Source organism: Lagopus leucura, unplaced genomic scaffold, assembly GCF_019238085.1.
Source record: "Lagopus leucura isolate 7727_CA_CO unplaced genomic scaffold, USGS_WTPT01 Super-Scaffold_100004, whole genome shotgun sequence".
Lineage (NCBI taxonomy): Eukaryota > Metazoa > Chordata > Aves > Galliformes > Phasianidae > Lagopus > Lagopus leucura.
In genome coordinates this window covers 58,886,907-58,908,192 of record NW_024962264.1, presented here as the reverse complement: position 1 = coordinate 58,908,192, position 21,286 = coordinate 58,886,907, and the positions used below count along the sequence as shown (strand labels likewise).

General features: G+C 38.3%; 1 protein-coding gene across 5 annotated transcripts in view; it reads left to right on the top strand.

Annotated features, from left to right (window-relative positions):
- Window positions 1–21,286, top strand: part of PPP2R2C (protein phosphatase 2 regulatory subunit Bgamma) — a 170,469-nt gene that overhangs the window by 88,763 nt on the left and 60,420 nt on the right. For 2 of the 5 annotated variants that reach the window (XM_042871963.1, XM_042871964.1), the window contains exon 2: window positions 992–1,145. The exons of 2 other annotated variants lie outside the window; for them this stretch is intronic. In XM_042871963.1, coding sequence (XP_042727897.1) covers window positions 1,133–1,145 — 13 coding nt within the window. In that variant the 5' untranslated portion in view covers window positions 992–1,132. Of the gene's footprint in view, window positions 1–710; window positions 847–991; window positions 1,146–21,286 lie in introns of all 5 variants that reach the window. One more of the 5 variants, XM_042871962.1, reaches the window with a different exon arrangement.

The window sequence follows — 21,286 nt, the reverse complement described above, 5'->3', positions numbered from 1 at the left end:
GGTATTATCAGCAACTCATCTTTCTGAATTTCAAAGATCTACAAATGTAAATGTAAGCATGTGTAAATAAGCATTGGAGTCATCCTGCCATGTGTTTTTTTCCCTGTACAGAGCTTGCATCTATTTGCCTTTCAATATATCTTCTAGAAAAGAAAGGCTTTGGAAGAAAATTAAAAGAAACAAATTGAAATGAAAAATACATTGCACAAGGTTCCATAAAGTTATTCTTTTTGATGCTGTACTGACTCGGGATGAGGGATTGATAGCTTGGTCTTCTCTGTTTTCAGTATTAATAAAATGGGTTCCTTAACTCTGTCTCCTTACGTTCTGATGACAGAAATACAGTTTGCTTCTGTGAAATAGAGCATTTTATTTTTAATGCTTGTGTGATTTGTTTTTCCTTACTTTTCCCAGTTTTTGAGTTTTCGTGAAGAAGATCCTACCTTTCATTGAAAGAGAAGGGGCACCTGTTCTCTAGATGCTATAGACTGATACTCTGGTGTCCATTTAAAATTTTGAGTGAATCAGCTGATTTCTTCTTAAAACTCTGCTTCAATAAGCATCCTGTTGAATGGTTTTTGATGGTGGGGGAATTGATGAATCTGAGCTGAATCCCTTCAATGGCTGCACAGAGGGCTTCCAGTTATGTAGATCAGGAGTGAACTATGGTACCTGTCTGGTAATTCAAGAAATAATTCTTACTTCCTTAGGATTAAGAGTTTGAGACAGGAAAATCACTTGAGTGTCTGCAAATTACACAGGTGGAAGTGAGCAGAAGAGTTGGAGAGTTCTGGGCCGAAGCTTTTGATTTACACTCTCAGAAGTTTGGGAGAGTCCATTGAGAAGGTATTTTTCTGTTATTGAAAGAGATTGAGAGAACAAGTTGCTTTCTTGCTTAATGGGGTCAACAGTTTTGTTCCTGCTTGAAAAATTAAACTTAGATGAGGAAAAATTTCACCTTTTTTTTGTCTTGAATTTCTTTGTTTTTTAGGGAAAGCTATAAGGAAGCTTGTGCGCAAGGCGACTGGTGGCATCTAGAATCCTCAGATTTCCTTGACTGAATCCATCTGGTTTTAGCCCTAAATATAGTAGACAAGCTGCACTGCTTGCACTGATAAATTTTATCTTCCAAATGATAGACCAAGGTACAGTCATGTATACTCACCATTTTTGATCTTATTTCACTCTTAATTCTGTTGCTTTTTGGATAGTTGTAACAGTATGGTTTGTCCCTGTTGTTGTGGAAGCTACTAACAAGAACAAGTTTGCATCTTGGTGGTAAACTTACCCACTCCTGTGGTTTATCAGCTTGTCTGCAGAGGCAGGTAGACAGTGGGACTGCTGGCAGGACAACTTCTTATGGTTTTACTATATGTGGAAAGGAAAAAAGTGAGAAAACAAAACCAAATGTCATCTCCTTTTTTTTTTTTTTGACATATATTTGCATTTACTTTGTTTAGTTGGCAGTTGTAAAAGGGAAAGAGACTGTTCTAACAGAGCATAGCTTTTGACTGTAAGGTAACACTTCTTATCAAAAGAAAAAATGGATCACTGTTATGTTAAGTGATAGTTAATCATTAGTTTTTTTATATCGGCTTTGGTATCTCAGATAGCTGTGGGAATAGCAAGCAATCTCAGGCCAGCTGGCCTGCATTCTGAGTCTAGAAATTCTTTTTGCTTTTGTTTTATTTAGGGGTGCCTTCTGTCTCTTACCTCTGTCTCTTTTAAACTATAGAGGAGGTGATTTTGTTATCACAGATCATACTGATTTCATGATGTTTTTTGAAGTGTTATTTCATGTGTGAAAGGACTTGTTTCCTCTGATATTCCTGTGGGTATCTACTCAAATATTTTGTTCTGCTTGGATAGTCCATGAGATCTAAAACTTAGGACTGATTCTTTTAAAATTGTTTTATCTGAGCATGACATAGATTGAATATTAATTCAGTTGCACAGAGTCCATTAAAATTTTGATCATATTGGATATTGAATTGGAAAACTTCAAAGCTGTCAGCTTTTGGCTACAGGTGAAGGGGAGGAAGCTTCCTGGCTGTTTCTTCTCTGTTCTTCATGCTACATGTTGAGCTGCAGCTGTTCCCTGCCTCTGTGTTCAAATGTTGAGCCTTATCCTTACGTTGGTGTGGGCCTGGATACAAAATCTCCCAATGGTTTCTCTCTAATCTTCCAATGGTTTCTCTCTAATGCAGAATGCACTTGGGATAACAGCTGGATCTGGGGTGGATGGTCATAAGCTGGATTGGCTGGCATGTTTGACTTCTTGTGAATATTCAGATCTTGCTAAGGGAAATGCTACAGCAATCCCAGTCTGATCCTATGGAGCATGACCGCAATAAAGAAGACTGCAGGTCACGCACAGAAGATTTGCTAGTTGCCGGCAGCTTTCAAGCTGCTACATGAAATCTGTTTTCTGTTGTCTGGGAAAGAAAATACTAAAGTATGAAAGTTGCTGGGTTCAGGCTTGCAAAGCTGGTCTACAGATGGTTATCCTTCTGAATAGAATGCTGTTCAAATACATGTTCCTGCTGAGAGGCTAGTGAAAAGCTCCCATCATTCTGCTGTTTAATTAATACAATACAGCAAATAATTGAAAGTATATGTCTGCCATTTCGATCAATAGAAATAGATTGAACCTTTGGCATACAGATAATAGGTAATTTTTTTCTCTGTTATTAGTAGACCCAGAAGATAAGGTTGCTGAGTTATGATACAATCTCTGATGACATTCAGCTGGCCTGTGGTGGTCAGTGTCAAATCCTTCCTGTCCTTCTCCATCCCTAGTGTTTCGTGATAAGTCTCAATGTCTATTGTGTACCTGTCTATTTAGCAACTGGCAGGTCAAAGCACTTGGGTATAGTAAATTCATTTTCTTTGTTCAAGGAAATTCTGGTATTATTTAATGTTGGTTTTAGGTTATCAAAATTATTACACTCCTCTATTTGCAGTCAGTGGGAAAAATCTGCCAAAAGAACTTCTGAACAGGAAAGACCTTGTGAGAGGTTTCTCATTCTCAGTGTGAACACCACATAGGGGAATATCTGGGAGCTGGTGAAGGAAATTAGAGCTAATGATAGGCTTTGGCTTAAGGTGCTGCTGCTTAACGCGTGCTGTGAGAAGAGGGAATGGGCCAGGCTCCCTCTGCAGTAAGAAAAGGGCTGTCGTGAGATGAGAGATTTCTGGTACTATAGTTCTGTAATAGTGGTAAGAGGCTGAAGATTTTTAAATCCTGCTAATGAATGAAAGGGATTTAGTAATTACAGAATTTAAAAATACCAGGGACATTGAAAATGTGGAATGTAAAACATATACTGTAAAGAGGTACACAAATATTAGGGAAAGTTGGATGTTTGCTCATGTGTTTTGTTAGCTGCCTTTGTGTTTTTGTGTATAATTACAATTGAGTTTTACTTCAGCACAGTAGTAATTCAGTGAAGGAATAAATCTATAGAAGGTAATCTTCAAACTGTCATGGCAACTCAGTCTCTTGTGTCACTGTTTTTGAGAGCTTGATCCAACTACTTTTCCTTTATTTTAGAAGTCTTCCTATATTAAAAAAGATTTGTAATAACACAGATGCTGCAGCTAGATACTAAGAGTGAGAGCACTACAGTAATAAGCTCACTTTAGCTCCAGTTCCTCTGCACAAAGGGCTGATGATAAGCATCGTTGGAAGAATGTAACAGAGGATGCAGATTTGAATAGTTCAGTGAAAGAAATCTAAAAGGTGGTTTTGCAGAGAAGTGGTTGTGCTAATCTATTCAATAGTCAGTAAAGACAGACCTTGCCATAAAGAGGCAAATAGCAAAGAAAGTTTAGGGCAGAGTGATGCAGTGAATAACAGAAAGTTATTTTCCATTTTCAACTACTGAAGAGATTTTATGGAGATTTAAAAAATTGCTAACAGAGTCAAGAATGCAATACAGAAGGTAGGTCTGATCTGTGGAAGAGCAGTCCATATAACCATAGATCTCTAACAAAAGGACCAAATGGGTTTGTTGAACTGATGAGATGATGCTAAGTGGACAATGAAGCAACAAACCAGGAATAGGCAAAGCTTTAAATTCTGTTGAAGTTAACAGCTGTAGCATGAATTTGGCACAGCAAAATGTTTCAAAATGAGGTTTCAGTTCTTCATAACAATGGGCAGGAAAGAGGTCTGTTAGTATTCTTTTTTGGTCTATCCAAGAACTGTATATAATATGGTATTGTGTGGCATTTGCTTTTGTAGTGGTTCTATTTATCTCACTGCATTGCCATCTAATAATACAGCAGACGTGGTCAGCAGCTGAAGTGGTGCTTCCTCAGCAGCAGCATACTGATCTGAACTTTTATGTACACTCAGCACTGCAACTCCATTGGCTGCATCCTCACAGTGCTGCTATTTAATGCTGCTGTAGCTGCTTCTGACAAGTTGATGTACTGGCACATCAGGAGCCCCTATTGGTACATCATGGGGAGACAGGATGATCGGTAACTGTGTGCCCTTGCAGTGCAGTGGTTATAAATACACTTCATGAGGAGATCACTTCTTAGTCTTCAAGAGATATTTGCACTTGCGTGTGTTACAGAGGTGGTGCTAGTGTGACCTGTCTGATAGAGCATAATTAAAAGTACCAAAAACCTGATGTGCTGCCATATGCCTCTAGACTGATAATGCAGTGCTGTGTTTTTTCATCATTAAAATGTGCAAGTTTAATAGCTAACGGGCTTACACACCTATGTGTTGTATGGTGTTTTTCTTTTTTCTTTTTTTTAACAAAATGTTAAAAAATGCACAGCCAGGAATTTCCCTGGGAAAACAAATAATTCTGACTTCTGAAGAAAACAAAGAAAAGCTTTTAACCAACATTATTAGTTATCTTTTTAGAATATTCTTTTCGTTTTGGGTTTTTATCTCCTTACCTATTTGTGTAATGAAGCCATTAACTAGTTTACAGCAGCAATTAATGAAGATTGGTTTAAATATTAGCTTCAAAAAAAATTAATCTTCCACTGAGTCGAAGGACAGAAGTCATAATTAGACAGTCAATATAATAACTTGGTAGCACACAATGTCTTCAAAGTTTTAAATACTAAGAAATGGCAGTCACTTTGAACAGCTGGTGTTATACCCTTATCTTAATATATTTAGGAATCTGAACAGCTAAGCTGACTTTTGTCTTCAGAAGTTGCATAGAATCTTTGCATGTAAATGTGTAACACGATACCTGGCAATGTTCTAGATCAGATAAATTCTGAAAAACGACTGCAGCTGTTTTATTTAGCAGTTATTTTTAAGCCTCCTTATAATTATACTTGTTACTTGCTAGGTTGCTAGTATAATTTAGATACATTGCTTTAATAATCCTAGTAGATAATGTGCTGTTTTTTTGTTTCTGTACATGTATCTTTTCTGATTAATACAATGATTGAGACTAAAGAACAGGGGTAGGAAAGACAACGAAAGAAGCGAACAGCAAAAGTGAAAATAAAACACATGAAAACATCAGGAGTCTTCCTCCAGTGTAAAAATGAGCAAACCTCACATTGCTTCCTCTCTGTTTCCCAGAAAAAATCAACATATACAAATATAAAGTTCACAGAATCATAAAATCCTTAGAGTTGGAAGGATCCTCTGAGGGCCATCTTGTCCAACTCCCCTGCAGTGAACAAGGACACCACAGCTAGATCAGGTTGCTCAGGGCCTTATCCAGCCCCACGCTGAAATCTCCAGGGATGGGGCATCAGCCACATCTCTCGGCAGCTTGTTCCTGTGCCTCACCACCCTCACTGTAAAAGATTTTTTCTTCTCTTACAATCTAGAATAGGTCTGATTCTGGAACTGGGTGTTCAGCTGTCCCCTTGTTATTGCTTCCTAATGCTATGCTAATATTCTACCTAGGAGGTAAAATACCAAAGCCTACAGCCCCTTAAGGGTAATTGAAGGAGATCTGTATTCTTTCTCTTTAATTAGGGATTTAGGACATACTTATTGAGCTTTTACTCATTAAACTTTATGGACAATAAATTTGAAAATGAGCATTCATCTATAGTGTAGTTTGGGTACAGATTGTCAGTAGAAAGGCAGTAAAGTTTTTGTCATCAGGATGTGTGCATGTATTCTTCCCTGTTGTTTCCTAGCATTTTAATGGAACATTTAATGGAAATTAATAACTGTGTAAGCTCACTATATCCAGTTATGCTTTTATGTTTAACATGAATTTTAAATAATGTTTTATGCTGCTTCTGCTGTGGTTAAAGTAAATTACTATGTTGCCATGCTACTCAGTAGAACTGTGGACCCTAAGGGCACTGCATTACGAAGTGGTGAAGTTAATTCACATTGTTTTCTGTAGCAATTAATTACGCTTTCAACACAAAGCCCTTTAACACAAACTTACCTTTTAATTGTAAAGTAACCCAAGTCCCAGGTTAAATAGTGGGTCATTGTTTGCTGTGTCTTTGAGCCATAGGCACTCTGCAGTGATTGTATTTAATTGCTGTCCACAAGGCCCCTTATTTTCCCAGTACATCGGGGTGCGTTCCCCTGACAGTGGTTGCTTCCATAGAGCACAAGGTGGGTCTCCTTGCAGCATCTTCTGCAGACTAATTTGTGCTACAGCTTTGGCACCAATATTTGCTGAAACCATACAGTTCTTGGGGTGGTCACACTGAAGTCAAGCTGTTAAAACACTCAGAGTATGGAGGAACAGAAGAAGAAAAATTGTGGAGTAGTTGGAAGACTATCACTGCACTGAGCATTGCATCTGTTTCCTGCTTTGCTGTTGCTACAGTTGCAGTGCAAGGGAAGCTCAAATGATGTTTTTAGGCACTATATATATCCCTATCTTTCTTTCTTATCAATTGTTTAATTCTTAATCATTTGTAATAAAGTATTCAGCTATCTTGTGCACTGGATAATACTTAGCTGATGTGTTTCTCTACAACAGAAAGCTAAATCAAAACCTCTTCAGCTGTAGATAGCACAGTTGTGTTGCTCACTGGATTATTTAGCTGTTTCCTGTTGATGCAACTAATAATATATTGGATTTTAATCCAGCTTGGAGAAAACTGTATGATAAACAAACGTATTATCTAGGAAAATGAGCACCATATTTAATAGCTTGGCAAACTGCTGTTGTGAAACGATTTTATCTAAACTTTAATAGTCATGGACCTCTTCAGGAAGCAGATAGGAGGCATGGAAAGAAAAGACTTCTGTAGACGCTTAGTTTGATTAAAATATTTTGGTAAAGAATCCTTAATTATTTTAAAGAAAGCCACAGTGGGGTCTTTTCTCCTGTGCAGATAAGAAACTGGGCAGTTTTCATATTGCATTCAAATGTGCGATGTGAAATGAATTAGTTATTAGCTGTGTCTCCTTGGGACATATGCACTATAAATAGGTTTTCTAAGTCTATTACTTTATTTTGCTCTCTACTGTCTTGTTAAATTGCACACCAGAATAAGAATGTCTCCAGTCCATTGAACACTGTAGTCATATACAGAATATGGTACAGATTTGGCTGTTTCAGATTGAGGTCTGTTTTTATGGTGCACAAGCAAATGGAGGACTCAGTGACCCTGATTTTTAGAGTGCCAGGAAAACAAAATACCTGTTGTTTGTATCACCTGTGATTGTTGTACAAAACAGCAGTAGGGGTTGAAATCTAGGTTTAATAATTTAATAAGATCTGTAACACTATCAGTAAGCGATTCCACAGCACTACGCTTGAACCATATTCCTACCAAACACTCCCAATAATAGTCCACAGCAGCGGCACTGTCATCTTTGTGCTCTGTGTCCCTGATCTCTTGGCAGTATGTCACTTTCTGGCATCACAGTATTTCTTCCAATATCTGTTACATTGAGATTTAAGTGACCACCAGGCTGCCACGGCCCAAGAGCTGAGTGAATATCTAAGATGAAAGCTGGCCCTTGAGCAATTAGCATCAGTTCAGGGAGGCCTACGAGTGTGATTAGCTACTCCTCTCTTTATATTGTGGCACAAAACATGTGCTCATTTGGTTCCATCAATAAATTGTGTGAAACAAAATGCTTTGCATTGACTGCAAATTTTCTACGGGAGTGAGAAATAGTAAATACAGGTTTATAATGCTTTAAATATTTTCATGGTGTGTTTTAATTTGCTTGAGTGATCTCACATGGTGCCTTGAAGGGAGATATTATAAATAGAATTATCATTATCCTTTTTGCCAAAATGACATTGACATCGGTTGGGATTCTGTTGCGAACTGAATAGCATAGCACCACTGAAGTAAAAAGACAGATTTGGTACCTTCTGTTTAAGTTGTCAGGGTTGACTGAATTCTCGTTTAATTCAGAATCCTGTTTTATAGCCTCTATTACAGTTTCCTGCCCCCTCCTCCAAGTCTCTTGTCTGGGGTGACAGAATGTAACCATAAATGCAGTTGCTTTATATGGATTCTTTTTTGTGTTTTATTGTATGTGGTTTTGATTTTGTTCTGTTTCAAGTAATAATCCATGTTGCTGTGTAGGCGTGTAAGCAGATCTTTCTGCTTCTCTTTGCTTGTAATGCAAGTCCTCGGGACTGGACCAAAAAATGCCGATTCAATTTTAAAATGCAAATAGACTCCTCATCTCCCATGGCTGGCAAACTTTCCCTTTTATCCCTCAGCCAACTTCTCTCCAGTCCGCTGGTTCCCCTTCTCTGTGTCATGCTTGCTAACTTTTGCAGATTAATTTTTTATGAGAGATGCTACTGAAATGACTTTGGAGATTCACATAAATTATCTCTATAGCTTTTCCCTCACTCTTTGCTGTTGTGAAAGATTTAGTAATGTTTCTCCAATGCCACATAAGTTCTCTAAGCCAATATTGAATGCTTTTCTAATTTGTGCATTAAGTAATTTCACCTTGGTAGTTTTTTTTTCAATGAAGTAAAATGTTAAATACATTACATAAATTTTAATCAAAGAGGGGAGGTGAAAAAGTATGTTACTTCTGTTTTGTTGTATACACAATTGTTAAAGCTCTGCAATGTAAATTGAGCAGAGCTCTGCCTGCCGAGAGCAGCTCTGTCTGCTCCTCTGCCATTGTTCTCTCATGGTGCAGGGCAGCAGTTTCTGCTGCCTTCATTAGCAGAAAATGTTGAAATGGGGCTTCGCTGTTTCCCTGCTTCACTTTGTTCCCGCTCAAAGGAGAACAGACAGGGCAGCTTTTTCACTTTTTCACTGGATACCTGCCCTTGAGTTCTGGAGAGCCTGAGCAGGAATTTATACTCATATAGGAAGAAATGACGTATGAGTGGCTGTGTCTGGTACTTGTTTCACTCTTTGAAGTCAGCAGGAGAGCACCGTTTGTGTTGTACAAAGCTTTGCCTGCAGAACTGAGATGTGACTGCTGTCTATTTTGTTCTGCATGCTCTCATGTTTTAATATCCTGGTAGAGTTTCCCAAATTATTTTCATGGTTAACGCTCTTCTGGTAAATCTGGGAAACTTCGATTTTTGTGAATGAATTGATTCTGATTTGTTGCAATTTTTTTTTTTAATTTTTATTTTTAAGAAATTAGATCTTATATTTGGTAGCTGACATAAGGCCAAATTTGCCATCTAAGAGTCTTATAATTTGCTTTTGAGACAACAGAGTGAATAAAACCGAGCGTTTGTTTCTCTACGAAGTGTAGCTCCAAAGCATTGCAGTTTATTTAAGGGTTTTCCAACACTTATGATTGGTGGGTAGTGCGTGTATAGGTATGAAGGTTAATTAAATCAAGTGGTGAAGTTTGTAGAACAGGGAATGCTTCATTAAGCCCTGTGTGAATTAACTTGTACAATCTGTTCACAATACCCCAAGTGCCATTCACTGAGACAGTGTAATTACAGCTTACACACATTTTCATTAGTTTGTGTTTCTTCTACTGTGGTTGACATGTATGTTGTCTTCACTGAAACCTTGGGTTAGAGGAGGTACTGCTCACTGGTGGGCATCTGAGCATGCTGACATCCAGCAAATCATTTTTCCTTTGGGTTCTAAAAAGTCTTATCCCAGATGTAATTAGGCTTGTAATTCATCAGCTGACACATTTCTTTTTTTCTCAAATTCCAGACCTAGCTGCAGTCTTGTGAAATACTGTTCTTGTACACTTCTTTGCTTTAAACAGACAAGGCAATTATCCTTATCCCTCTGCTAGGTTTTTTTTTTATTGTTTGTTTGTTTGTTGGTTGGTTTTTAATGTAAAATTCATGCATTTTTATCAAGTCAAGACGTAACAATAACCTGAAGTTGTAGTATTTTAGACATATCTCTCTTTAATGACTATGAAATTTGGGCAACTATAGTACCTCATGCAGAGACATGAATGCTTCAGTAAGAATTTAACCATATAGATTCCCAAGGCTTTCTTTTAATAACAGCTTACAGTGCCAAAGAATGCTCTTAGACTGAAGTGTTGTCGCCAATTGAGGCAAATTTGCATCTCTCTTGATGTATGTTTAGTTGATTTCCAGAGAAGGACAGTAAAAGATTCAGTTGTTATCACAGAATCAGACCAGATGCATGCACAAAAATCCTGTAAAGTTATGTGCGCATACTTAGCATTGCACTTCAGATAAGTCCCATGGGTGTATTCAGGTGAGAGAAGTTAAAGATGAGAAAGCAGTTGAAGATTCAAGTCTGCAGACAGAAAGCAGTATTAATGAGGGTAATAAAAGGCCTAGTGAGGGGGAATGAACAATGACCTTTATTGCAGAGCTCATCTGTAAATTATTTCTTTATGTTAAAAAAAAAACCAGCATAAATCCTTTGTGAAGTTTCTAGACTGATGCCAGTGCATACAGCTGGAATGTAACAGAAGTAGCAATAAAATCAACCTCCTGCTGTTCTATTAATACCTTTAAATATCTTTAAGAGGTTTGTTTAAAATTTAGATCCATGCCATGGGGTATCCCAGCTCTGCCAAGGGTTATCTTCTGCCATGTGGCCAGCAGACTCAAGCAGTAGTCTGAAAGTAGAGGAGAGTTTAGAGTTTATGCATTTTATCTAGTATTTCTTTTTGGTATCTAATCAAGTAGAAGTAAAACATTTCACAGAATCCTCCTGCCTATGTTTTCTCATGTCAAGAATTAGTGTTTTCAGATGATACCCTAAGTTGCTATCTGTGCTTTCTGGATTTTTGAATGACTGCAGATAGGATTGGACTAGATGATCACTGTGGCCTTTTCCAACCTTAGTAATCATAGCATCACTTGAGTTGGAAGGGACCATCAGGTTGTCTACTCCAACTCCGACTCCCCTGCAATGACCAGGGACATCTGTGGTTCCATCAAGGTGCTCAGAGTCCCATCCAACCTGACATTTTGTGTCTCTAAGGTTGAGGCATCCACCACCTCTGTGGGCAGCCTCTGTCACTGAAGGGTTCTATGATGCTCTGATTCTTGGTGAGTTTTAGTTTTACACAATACATTTCATATAAAAGCCATTCCAGAGGAAAGTTGGCAATAAAATATTTGAAATTATGTGTGTATTTAAGTCAGCTCTTCGGCGTGCAGAATGTTACACAGACATAGGCTGAAGGAACTTCAGAACAGTACCTGAGAAAACCATCAAATCATCATTTCAGGAGTAGAATGTTTTGGAGCAGAACTCCCAGTCTTTGAGCACATAATGAAGAATTACAGGAAAGCAGATGAGGGAACGAGGGAATGCAAATACCATCCATTTGCACCAAGTGCAGAAGCAGGTCTTGATGCTGCTACAGAGAACAGATTGCAGAGCAGGCACACTATGCAGAGAAAAACATCTAGCATGACAGCTTGGGGTTTAGGCATAGTGTTCTGTAGACTTGTGTGCTCATGCTGGGAAGACTATTAGCTGCACAGTGACACATAGGAGCTTTATATTAAAAAAATACATATACATATATATATTTAAATTTTTGGCCTTTGGAATAATGGGCTACACTGATTGAAGCTGTCTTCTGCTTGGATCAGTACAGCATACCATACTACTAAGGGAGTTAGCTGTGTCTTATCAAAATAAAAGGCCTTGTGTTATTTATTCATATCAGTGCCACAAGAGCGTGTGGTGCCTTATAGGTGATTAAAATGAACATGCCACCAGAATTTCGCTACTTAGACAGAGCACAGCAAGAGGTGTCAAAAAAGGCAGATAAGTACAGGAAGCATGAGGATTGCAGTAGCGAAAGCTCACGAAAATGCTTTCATATTGCTATAAATGCTTCTACTTATTCCTCACGTGTGTTTCCTCACTGCATGCTGCCTATGTGTCTTGCTGGTTGTTTGATTTTCGGTTTTGCTAACATATTCTACTCATAGACTGTGGTCATGATTTGTTTCCCTTGAAGTCCCTGGAAGGAACTCCTAGCGATTTGAACAGTGTTGGAGCAACCTCACTAAACCAAGAATGATAGAATGCAGTAGGGAAGAAGTTACAATCTTCTTTTAAAAGGAAATGTTTTTTAGAATGAATAATCACCCATGTAAATCACGTTGCTGAAGTAGCATGTGTAATGCTGTGTACAAAAACAGCATGTTTCATCTTGACTTCAGAAATACACAGTTAAGAAGTTTGCTATTCTGAAACTGTCTCAGTTTATAAAACTCCAGTGATAATTAGTGCAGTGGTGGATAAGTGCATAAATGCGTGCATCTCACGTGAATCTCTCGGCCTCCTTCTGTCGGTGTTGTGCTGCTGATTCTTCCTGGGTTAAGTATTTAATGTATTGAACGTTGTTATCATTAGCTTCAAATATGATTTTTTTTTTTCATGTAATGAGGACTCTTGTGCCGTGAGAAGATTGCAGATGATTTCATTTGCAGAAGTTGTGGTTTTGTCCTCTTTAATGTTTTGCCTCCAGTATTAAGGCTCTTGCTGGTTCACTCTCATCCTTCTGATTTTGCTGTGTCTCTTGTAGCAGTATTATCATTTCCTCAGAGTTTGTGTGTAATGTTTCATTATTCTAAAGGGATCTCATCAGCTTGACATGAATTCAAATCATTTTAAAGTTGAGAATCCTTTAGATGAATGTGCTGTTCTTTGACAGGGTGTATTCTCAAATGCAAAGGATCCTGAAAACAGGATAAATTTATGTTTCATGCTGCAAAATGCGGAGAGCAAAGGGACAGTGTTGATATTTTTGAGTAGCAAATGGTAGATCCTGCCTTGTATGCATTTGTTCGTGTTTCAAACTTCACATGAAAGAGAACCACGGAAGTGGACGAAGACAATTTCTTTTTCTATCAATATACCATTGGTTTCTGTTGAATGGATTTGAGGAGATTTCTTAACTATTCAGATGTGTAGATATGCAGATAGGCCAATTGTGAGAGCTGCAGGAATATCTCTCTCAGTTCAAAATACTTCTAAAATCTTATTAATTTGTATCTTCTGTGTCCCAAGTAGATACTCTTCAAAAATATATGTATCACAGCTGATTTTTTTGATGATACATGTATAAGAAGCACCAAACAATATGAAAACATTAAGTGCATCAAAGGGAAACAGATGTGTAATGAACTGTAATGAAATTTATTTACCTGTTTATGTGAATGTTGCGCATGTTTGATGGGTTTAACTATTTAATAAACAGCTTGCCCATGTGTTGCCCAGTAGTGGAGTAAATCCTATAAGTCAGCTTAAATAAGGCTATATTCATGAGTGTGACACTTAATCTATTCACGCCTTTGCAACTGGGTGAAAATGTCAAAAAGATGTATTTTTGTAATACAAGTACCTCATTTCTTTTTGACATTATTTTCTGTAACTCACTTTATATGCCTATCTTTCTTCTGTATTATCATCATGATGGTATTAATTTGGATGTGCAAATTAGCTCTTCATGATGTTGTCATGTCAGCATCTGGATTCAGGTTGTGCTGTTTCATAAGTACTACGTCCTATTGCGTTTCTTCAGAGTCCCCCTTTCCTAATCTAATTATTCACAAGAAACCTTGGGGATTGTGCTAATGGCTATCTGAGGCTATAAAGAGTAATGAAAGTGGTTGTGTTACTGCTTTGCAATTAAATGCATATAGAATACCATTCACATAATTAAATTCAGAATTTTTGCCAGTCTCTTCCTTCTTTATAGTACGTTAATTATTTCTTTTAAGTTAAAAAGAATGCTAATGGAGTTTAAGAGCTTTTTGCTAGTGTTGTGTTGTTTATAGTCTCAAGTTCATCCTGGCTATTATTTTTAAAGGCATTCTGCAATTAAACAGCCAGTTGTGTGAATTGATTTTTATGAATTTTTCATGTTTTATTTGTGGAAGGGTGGAGGACGTTGCTGGCTGATGCAGAATTGGAAGTGCTGGGCAACAGAGGGGGGCTGCCGTGTGCTTTCTGCCTAGTTTATGTCTCCTGGTTGGATCGGGTGCAATACACTTTATGCTGTGGCAGTAATGGGTATCGGTAGTCACTGCGATTTGTAAGTTCAGCATGACCTTTGGTCTGGGCTTAGTTTTCTGTCTTTGTTCGTTTGTACTGAGTGTTTTGATGAATGAGAATAAGTATTTAGATCAAGTAGTCAATATGTTTTATGCTGATAATTCCATATTAGTAAGTGCTGATGGTTAGCGTGTGTGAGGTCTGCTGGTAATCTGACTGAAATCAATGGCAGTTTTGCCTCATTTACTTCAACGGGAACAAGAATGGGTCTTTAACCAGCAGAAAATTATAAACACCAATCTGCTCATGTGTCATTCAACATGAACGAAAGTTTTTATGGTGCTGTCAGGCTGAAAAAAATCCTTTTCCTTCCTGTTAACAAAGCTGTATTTAGTTGAGGCAATCCCTAGGTAGCCTGTTAGAGGTGTTCCAGCTTTGCTATTTCCAACAATAGGGAATGTGGCCACTTGCTGGTTCTACTTATTTAAGTAGTTGCGACTGCTCAAAATAGCATGCAAGACTGCTGTGCTGCTGAAATTCACCTCCAGACAGCCTGCGTTAGCCCCGTTATGTCGAACTTTATGTGAAATTCAGACTTTTATTTTAATGCTGTGGAGTACATGGTAGTACATACATTGTTCAGTTCCCTTTTCCAGAACACTGGTGGCAGCTGTGATGATTCATAGCAATGAAGAGGCCAGGGATTATGAAAGAATTCTCCACCTTTGATTAAGCAAAGATGGTGGAGGTCTCGCCCTTTGTTCTGGACGGCTTTCCATTTCCTAACCATAAAAACCACACTGTCATTTCAAAATTGGCCATGTGGATAGTAGCCTGCTTCAAAACTGAGTACTAGCTTCATAAAATAATTTTTCTGGGATGTCCTCTTAGTCTTCTCTGCAGGTACCCAACAGGAGAAATGGGCTGTGAAGTTTGAATGGGAATTTTAATATGTCCTGGTCCTGTCTGACCACATGGCAGAATGTCAGAGGGGAAGTGTCAGTTTCTCTCTAATCATCACTAGAAAGGCGAGGAGGGAGAAGGAAGGGGGCAAAGTGCGCAGAAAGCATGATCTCTCAGCTGGATTTTCAGCTTGCTCAGGGTGGTAAAGGTCAAAGCCAACATTTAGGTTGGTGCCTCCTTAATTACCAGGAGGCAGTCTCTAGAACATAGAAATAGTATGCTTTTCACTTGAGTCAGCAAGCAAGATTCTGCAGTCCACATTTGCTTGCATTTTAAAATAAAGTTAAAAGCACAAGAGTATGTTGGTAGTTCTTTATTCTGTCATTAGAAAGGCAAGTAAGTTTTGGTTCCAAGAGGAGAATGTTTATCTTACTGGCTTGGCAAAATACTCATGGTCATACTGGCGGTGAGCAGTCTGACTAATGCTGTCGTATTTGCTACCATGATTAGGGATCTTGATTCAACACCTGGCATGTTTGCTGGCTGATTTCCATGGTTGACCATTACTATTCTTCCCATTTGCTCTTAAAAAACTCGGCATTGCTCTTGTGTATCTCCCAAGCATATCCTGTATAACAGGCCTGTAGTCTGAAAATCAGTAGATAAGAAGAGAAAACCTTCTAGACATTCATAAAAGCCTTCTTTTTTTTAAATTAAAAAATGGTAATTTGTTTGATTTTTTTTTTTTACATTTGTATTTTCTCTAGCAATTTGATTTTCCACATTATACCAGTTTCCCTTATTTACAGGGTAAAATCCTTAGTCCTCTGTGCTAATACATTAAATACTGACCAACTGAAATGAATTCTCATTGCCTACTGCATGCTTTTTTTCTCTCCCTGTTACTTTTGCATATTAATATTTTTTTTTTCTGTGTAAATGTGAGAATATTTGTCTAGAACGATTTAGAAACAAGATATCTGATTTTGTACTCCTGCCTAGTATGTGCATATCTTTACTCATTCTATTAGTACTGGTCAATGAAAAGTAATTCTGGATACTAACATTAAAACTTCAATAAGGAAAGCTTGTGGTTAGTCACTGCTTCGTTAGGCTTCTAATATAACTCTTCTGTTCTTGTATATTATATAAAAAACCAACAACATGATTTTAATGCTCCCTAGGTTAAATTTTGTGCAAATCAGATATGAGAAGTTTTTCTGCCCTTTTTTTTTTTTTGTTGCTGTTGTCACACACAGAATCAAATGAGTTTCTGTCTCTCTTTTTAAGCAAATTTCCACACAGAAGTTCAAATCCCTTAGATCAAGAATGTGCTCATTTAGACAGATTATAATTGATTTTTTGGCCCTGTTTTCAATACTTTGCACTGTAAATGACATCCCAGTGGAAAATAATCATCATACAGATGTTTGAAAGCTCCTTCCTGCAGAGTATGGTAATTGAAGTCTGTAAAGTGTCATCAAACTGCACGTTGTTTCTAATGAGTACAAGGCGGTTTCTCTTAGCTATGTATAGTTTTCTGGTTGCTTTCCTTTATTACTTTATTATTTCCGGCTAATAAATCATAAAATATTGATGACAGTAGGCCTGTATGGTTGATGCTGAATTTTTGAAGCTATTGGTTTGCTCTTAGCTACAACTGGACAGTTGTACTCTGTCAATATACATACATATACTCTGATATCTTTTGAAGGGCTCTTCAACTTGCGCTAGCAGGAAAAACTTCAGGTGCAACAAATAAATGCATTCATTCAGAATAGGGTCTTTATGATAATAATTTTCATTTGTCTGTTTTTTTTCTGGAAAAAAAGAGTTAGTAATTTCTTGATGGCAGGTGATTTTCCATAATTTTTTTAGGTTGAGTGCTCTTAAATCTGTGCAAAATCATTAGAAAAGAAAGATTTTCTGCTTGCTTTTGCTTCCCTGTGTTAGTGAAGCTGATGGGTCATCCCAAGTTATCTTGTTGTATCTTGAGGACCAGATTTTCTCTCCAAATTTGTACATCTTTGGTAGGTTCACTTAGTCCAAAGTAGTGTCCCTGTATTTCCCGTTGTCCAGCTGCAAAGAATTTGAAGGCCCTAACTACTTTCTTTAGGCATCTATTTTACGCATGGAGGACTTAAATAAAGTCCCCTTTCTGATACGAGCTTGTATCCTCTTCTTATTTAATATCATTTAAATTTTATTTTTATTGCACTGTATTGGTCTAATCTTTGGGTGGTCCTGTTTGCAGCCTGGAGTTGGACTCAGTGATCCCTGTGGGTCCTTTCCAACTCGGGATATTTCATGTACTCTATGGTTTGCATTGTATTTTATTGATGAAATTTGCATTCCTGCCCCGTGTATGGTTAACCCCTTGTCTGAATATTAATTCAGAACATTCAAGACTTGTCATTATGCATTGGTTGTAAGTTTGAAAGATACTTCTCTGTTGTGAAAGATCCACATCTTACTTGTAGATAAAGACAATCAAGACCATGTGTGAACAGTTAACAGACAAATTTGTTGAGCTGACATGGAATATGAGGCTCTGCTTCAAGATTTAGGAGAATGATTTGTTCTCTCCAACTAACAGAATCCAGAGGAAATTGTTTTGTTTATTCTCTGTCTTTGAAATACATTAATATTGATTTATTTCCATTTCTTCACGTCTTGACTCCTTATAGTCTTTCGTACTTGGAAAGAAAATAACATGCAGTAGCTATATGTGGAGAATGTCATGCAAATACTTACCAGACTTCTTAGTGCAAAGTACTTATAGTATCATTTGTATGATATTACTTTGCACTAGACCCTCCAGTTAGTGGAAAACACATAGGAGCAAAACTGTCTCAAATGAATTTGCTACTAAATATGCAAGTGCGTATGAGGCTACCGAAGTAGAAGCTGCTTGTGTTATTCCAACCAAAGTTGCTTTCCAAGGTAAAAGATTTTTTTTTTTTCTTATAAATATTGCATCATTTAGGGATAAAAATGTGAACTAAAAATACCATTGTAATGAGTCCAAGTAACGTGTCTGGGTCTCTCTGCTGCCCTCTTCACTGCAGCACAGGGCATGATGGCAGTGGCAAGTCCACACCAGCCTGTGGGACATGGTGGTCCTCTCTACCCAGCCACCCTTTGGCTAATTTTCCAGCCTGTATTCCCTGGTTCCAGCTTGGGTGACAACTTTCTCCTTATCACAGTCCTTTGAACACCTAATAAGCGTGTTTTGCCTCAGAGAAACCTGTCAACACCTTTTCTCTTCATTCTGCATTTAATAGATATGTCAACATTGCTTAATGGAGGATGGTGAAAAGGTATGTTTAGTATTTAGCTTGGAATGCAGTGGTGTGTCCTGCCAGCAGTGCTGTCGCAGGCTCAGAACTGAGCTGATGTTGTTATCTCGGCACTGATGCTAGTTCAGGTAATGCAAGCTCAAATATTTCTCTGCAGTGCTCTTCTGCAGGGCATAAATACACCCTCACACAAACAAAAATTCAGAAGTAGCATCTCAACTGCACATCTATCGTTTATAATTATAGTGGGATTAAAATAGAGCTGAGCCTTTGGTTGGCCTCATGCCGCAGAACTCGCTTGGCTTTGAGAGCACAGCAGTAATTACTGCGGCCTGTTTTAACAACCAGCAATGATTGCAAGGCACATCTTCAAGGGTATGGGGGCGGGGGGGAGCCCTGCACATCAGTTGAGGGCTTAGAAGTCTAAATGCTATCTGTATGGGCTGAACATTAGCAGCTCTCCAATGATACAGCCCCAGGTTGTGTGGCCTTGGGAAAGGTGCCTGCAGATTGGCGAGCTGTCACAGTATGCTTTGAAGCCCCCTGATCCGGGGAGGCTTCTAAGAAAACTGCTCTGTCTCTGTTTGGGAGACACAAGTCTGACCTGCTAAGGTTGGCTTTTCAGGCTGTTTTTTACTCAACTTTTGAGTTTTACCTGTATGCTAGCAGAAGCTGTATTTTGCATTTAACTATTTGATGCAGAAAGAATGGTAGCTCTTAGTCTTAAAACACGGTTTGGAGCTTGGAGGTTCCCATCTGTGAATGCAGTGGAAGCAGGCTGAGTTCCTACTTGCAGTATTGTGTTATTAGACTGGAAGAAGTTTTAAGGACTGTTTTAGGAAATATGCTGAGGTACTTGAGTGTTGTCACATTCCTCAGAGTAGAAAAAGAATCTGAAATTGCTTGACAAGCAAACGGTTCAGTTGCTTTTTTAGATGCTGTCCATAGCATTTGTAATATACTCTGATCCAGTCTTGTTATGTAATTGGTATCCATTGGGAATATTGCAAAATGGGGATGTTTGTTTCCTGAGGCTGTTAACAGTGTTTGAAGTTTCTTTATCAGACACAGATTGAGGTGAAGTACATTGACTCATTATCTTCTGTTCTTTAAGTGATTTTTTTTAAGAGAATAATTGCAGTAATTACTAGAAATAAGATGCACTTCAACTTGTTATCAAATTTATTCTTCTTTGCACACTCTGACTCTCTAGAACTCAGTCTTTTAGGGCTAGGAGTGCCTCTAGTTCCTGATATGCAAGAGTGGTTTAGCATGCCTTCATTTTAAGCATGAGTAATCCCATCTTTCATCACATTTATTGTGCTGCATTCCTATATACACAAGGACTTCAGTCTGTCATGAACAGTATTATGGGATGAGCTTTTAGACCATAGTGAAAGCCACTAACAAAAGGTTAACATTAATTCTTTCCACTATGGTTTGATGTACATGGTTTAACGGTTGTTGTATCCATTTTGAGGCCAGCCTAGGAGCAGCCTTTGATGTTACCAGTAGCAACAACCCATGTTAACATTAAAAAAAATAAAGTGATTTTTCTGTTATTGGGGTCATTACATAAACTTGTTGAAGGAACTGATAGTGCGATGTTCAAGTTTGGCTGTGGTTTAAACGCCACTTAAGCCAACCATGGTACCTGGATAATTCTGAGAGGTCACAAATGCTGATTTCAAAGGATGCTGAGAAAGGCTCTAATTTATTACGATGTGCATGATCTTCATCAAAGAAGCATTAGGCATTCCCAGAGGTCCCACAGTTATATGATCTTGTGACAGACCCAGAGGCAAATTCAGAGTTGTCAGCTGAACCGCCTTTGGAGCCTGCCAAGCAAACAGATGCTAATGTTAGATGAATATCTACACAGCTTGGCATCAAGCTCCCCTGACAGCCAACGAGCCCTACTGTGACCTTCGCTTGCTGGTCCACTGCTGGGAATCACAGAGGAGATGTCCAGTGGTGTTTAAGTTTGAGCTGCACGTTGCTCACAGGGTTTGGCTATAGTTTATTGCACACTGCATAGTCAACGAATATAAAGATGTTATAATTATGAATTAAACAAGAGAGTTTGGCAGAGCAGATTATAATAACAAAAAGAGAATAGATAGAATGCTTACCCACATCCTGGTCTCACTGCAAAACTCCAGAGAAGGGATTTCCAGAGATTCTTTCCCACTGGTAGCTCTTAAATAGGTCTACGAGAGGTGGGGCAATTCACCTGTGCTCCCGTGGCTGACTCACTGCTCGCCTCAGGTGATCAATCAGAGGTTCAGGCTGTGATTCAGCAGTTCCCATACAACACTATGTGCAGTACGGATTCCTATGACTGACATTCACTAATCACATCTGCTCAAGTAAACTAGGTGTTACTGAGCACTGCAGCTTGCTGGCATAAAGCGGCCCATGCCTATGATAGTTAAATTTCAGTTTCTGAAATGTCAGGACTTGTTGAGAAGTGTCCCTGGCTCATGGTAACTCCTGAACCATGCTGAGGTTTGTCTGTGGGAGAGCAGCGTACTACAAGCCTGTCAAGGTCCACTCTTCACAATTTAACTGTATTAATAATAGCATTACAAAGCCCAAGAAGGTACTGGATCTGTCCTGCATATTGTAGTGCAGGTATGGCTTTGTGTCTCCTGCTTTCCTTGTCATCGCTCTGCACTTAAAGACTCTGGCTCTAG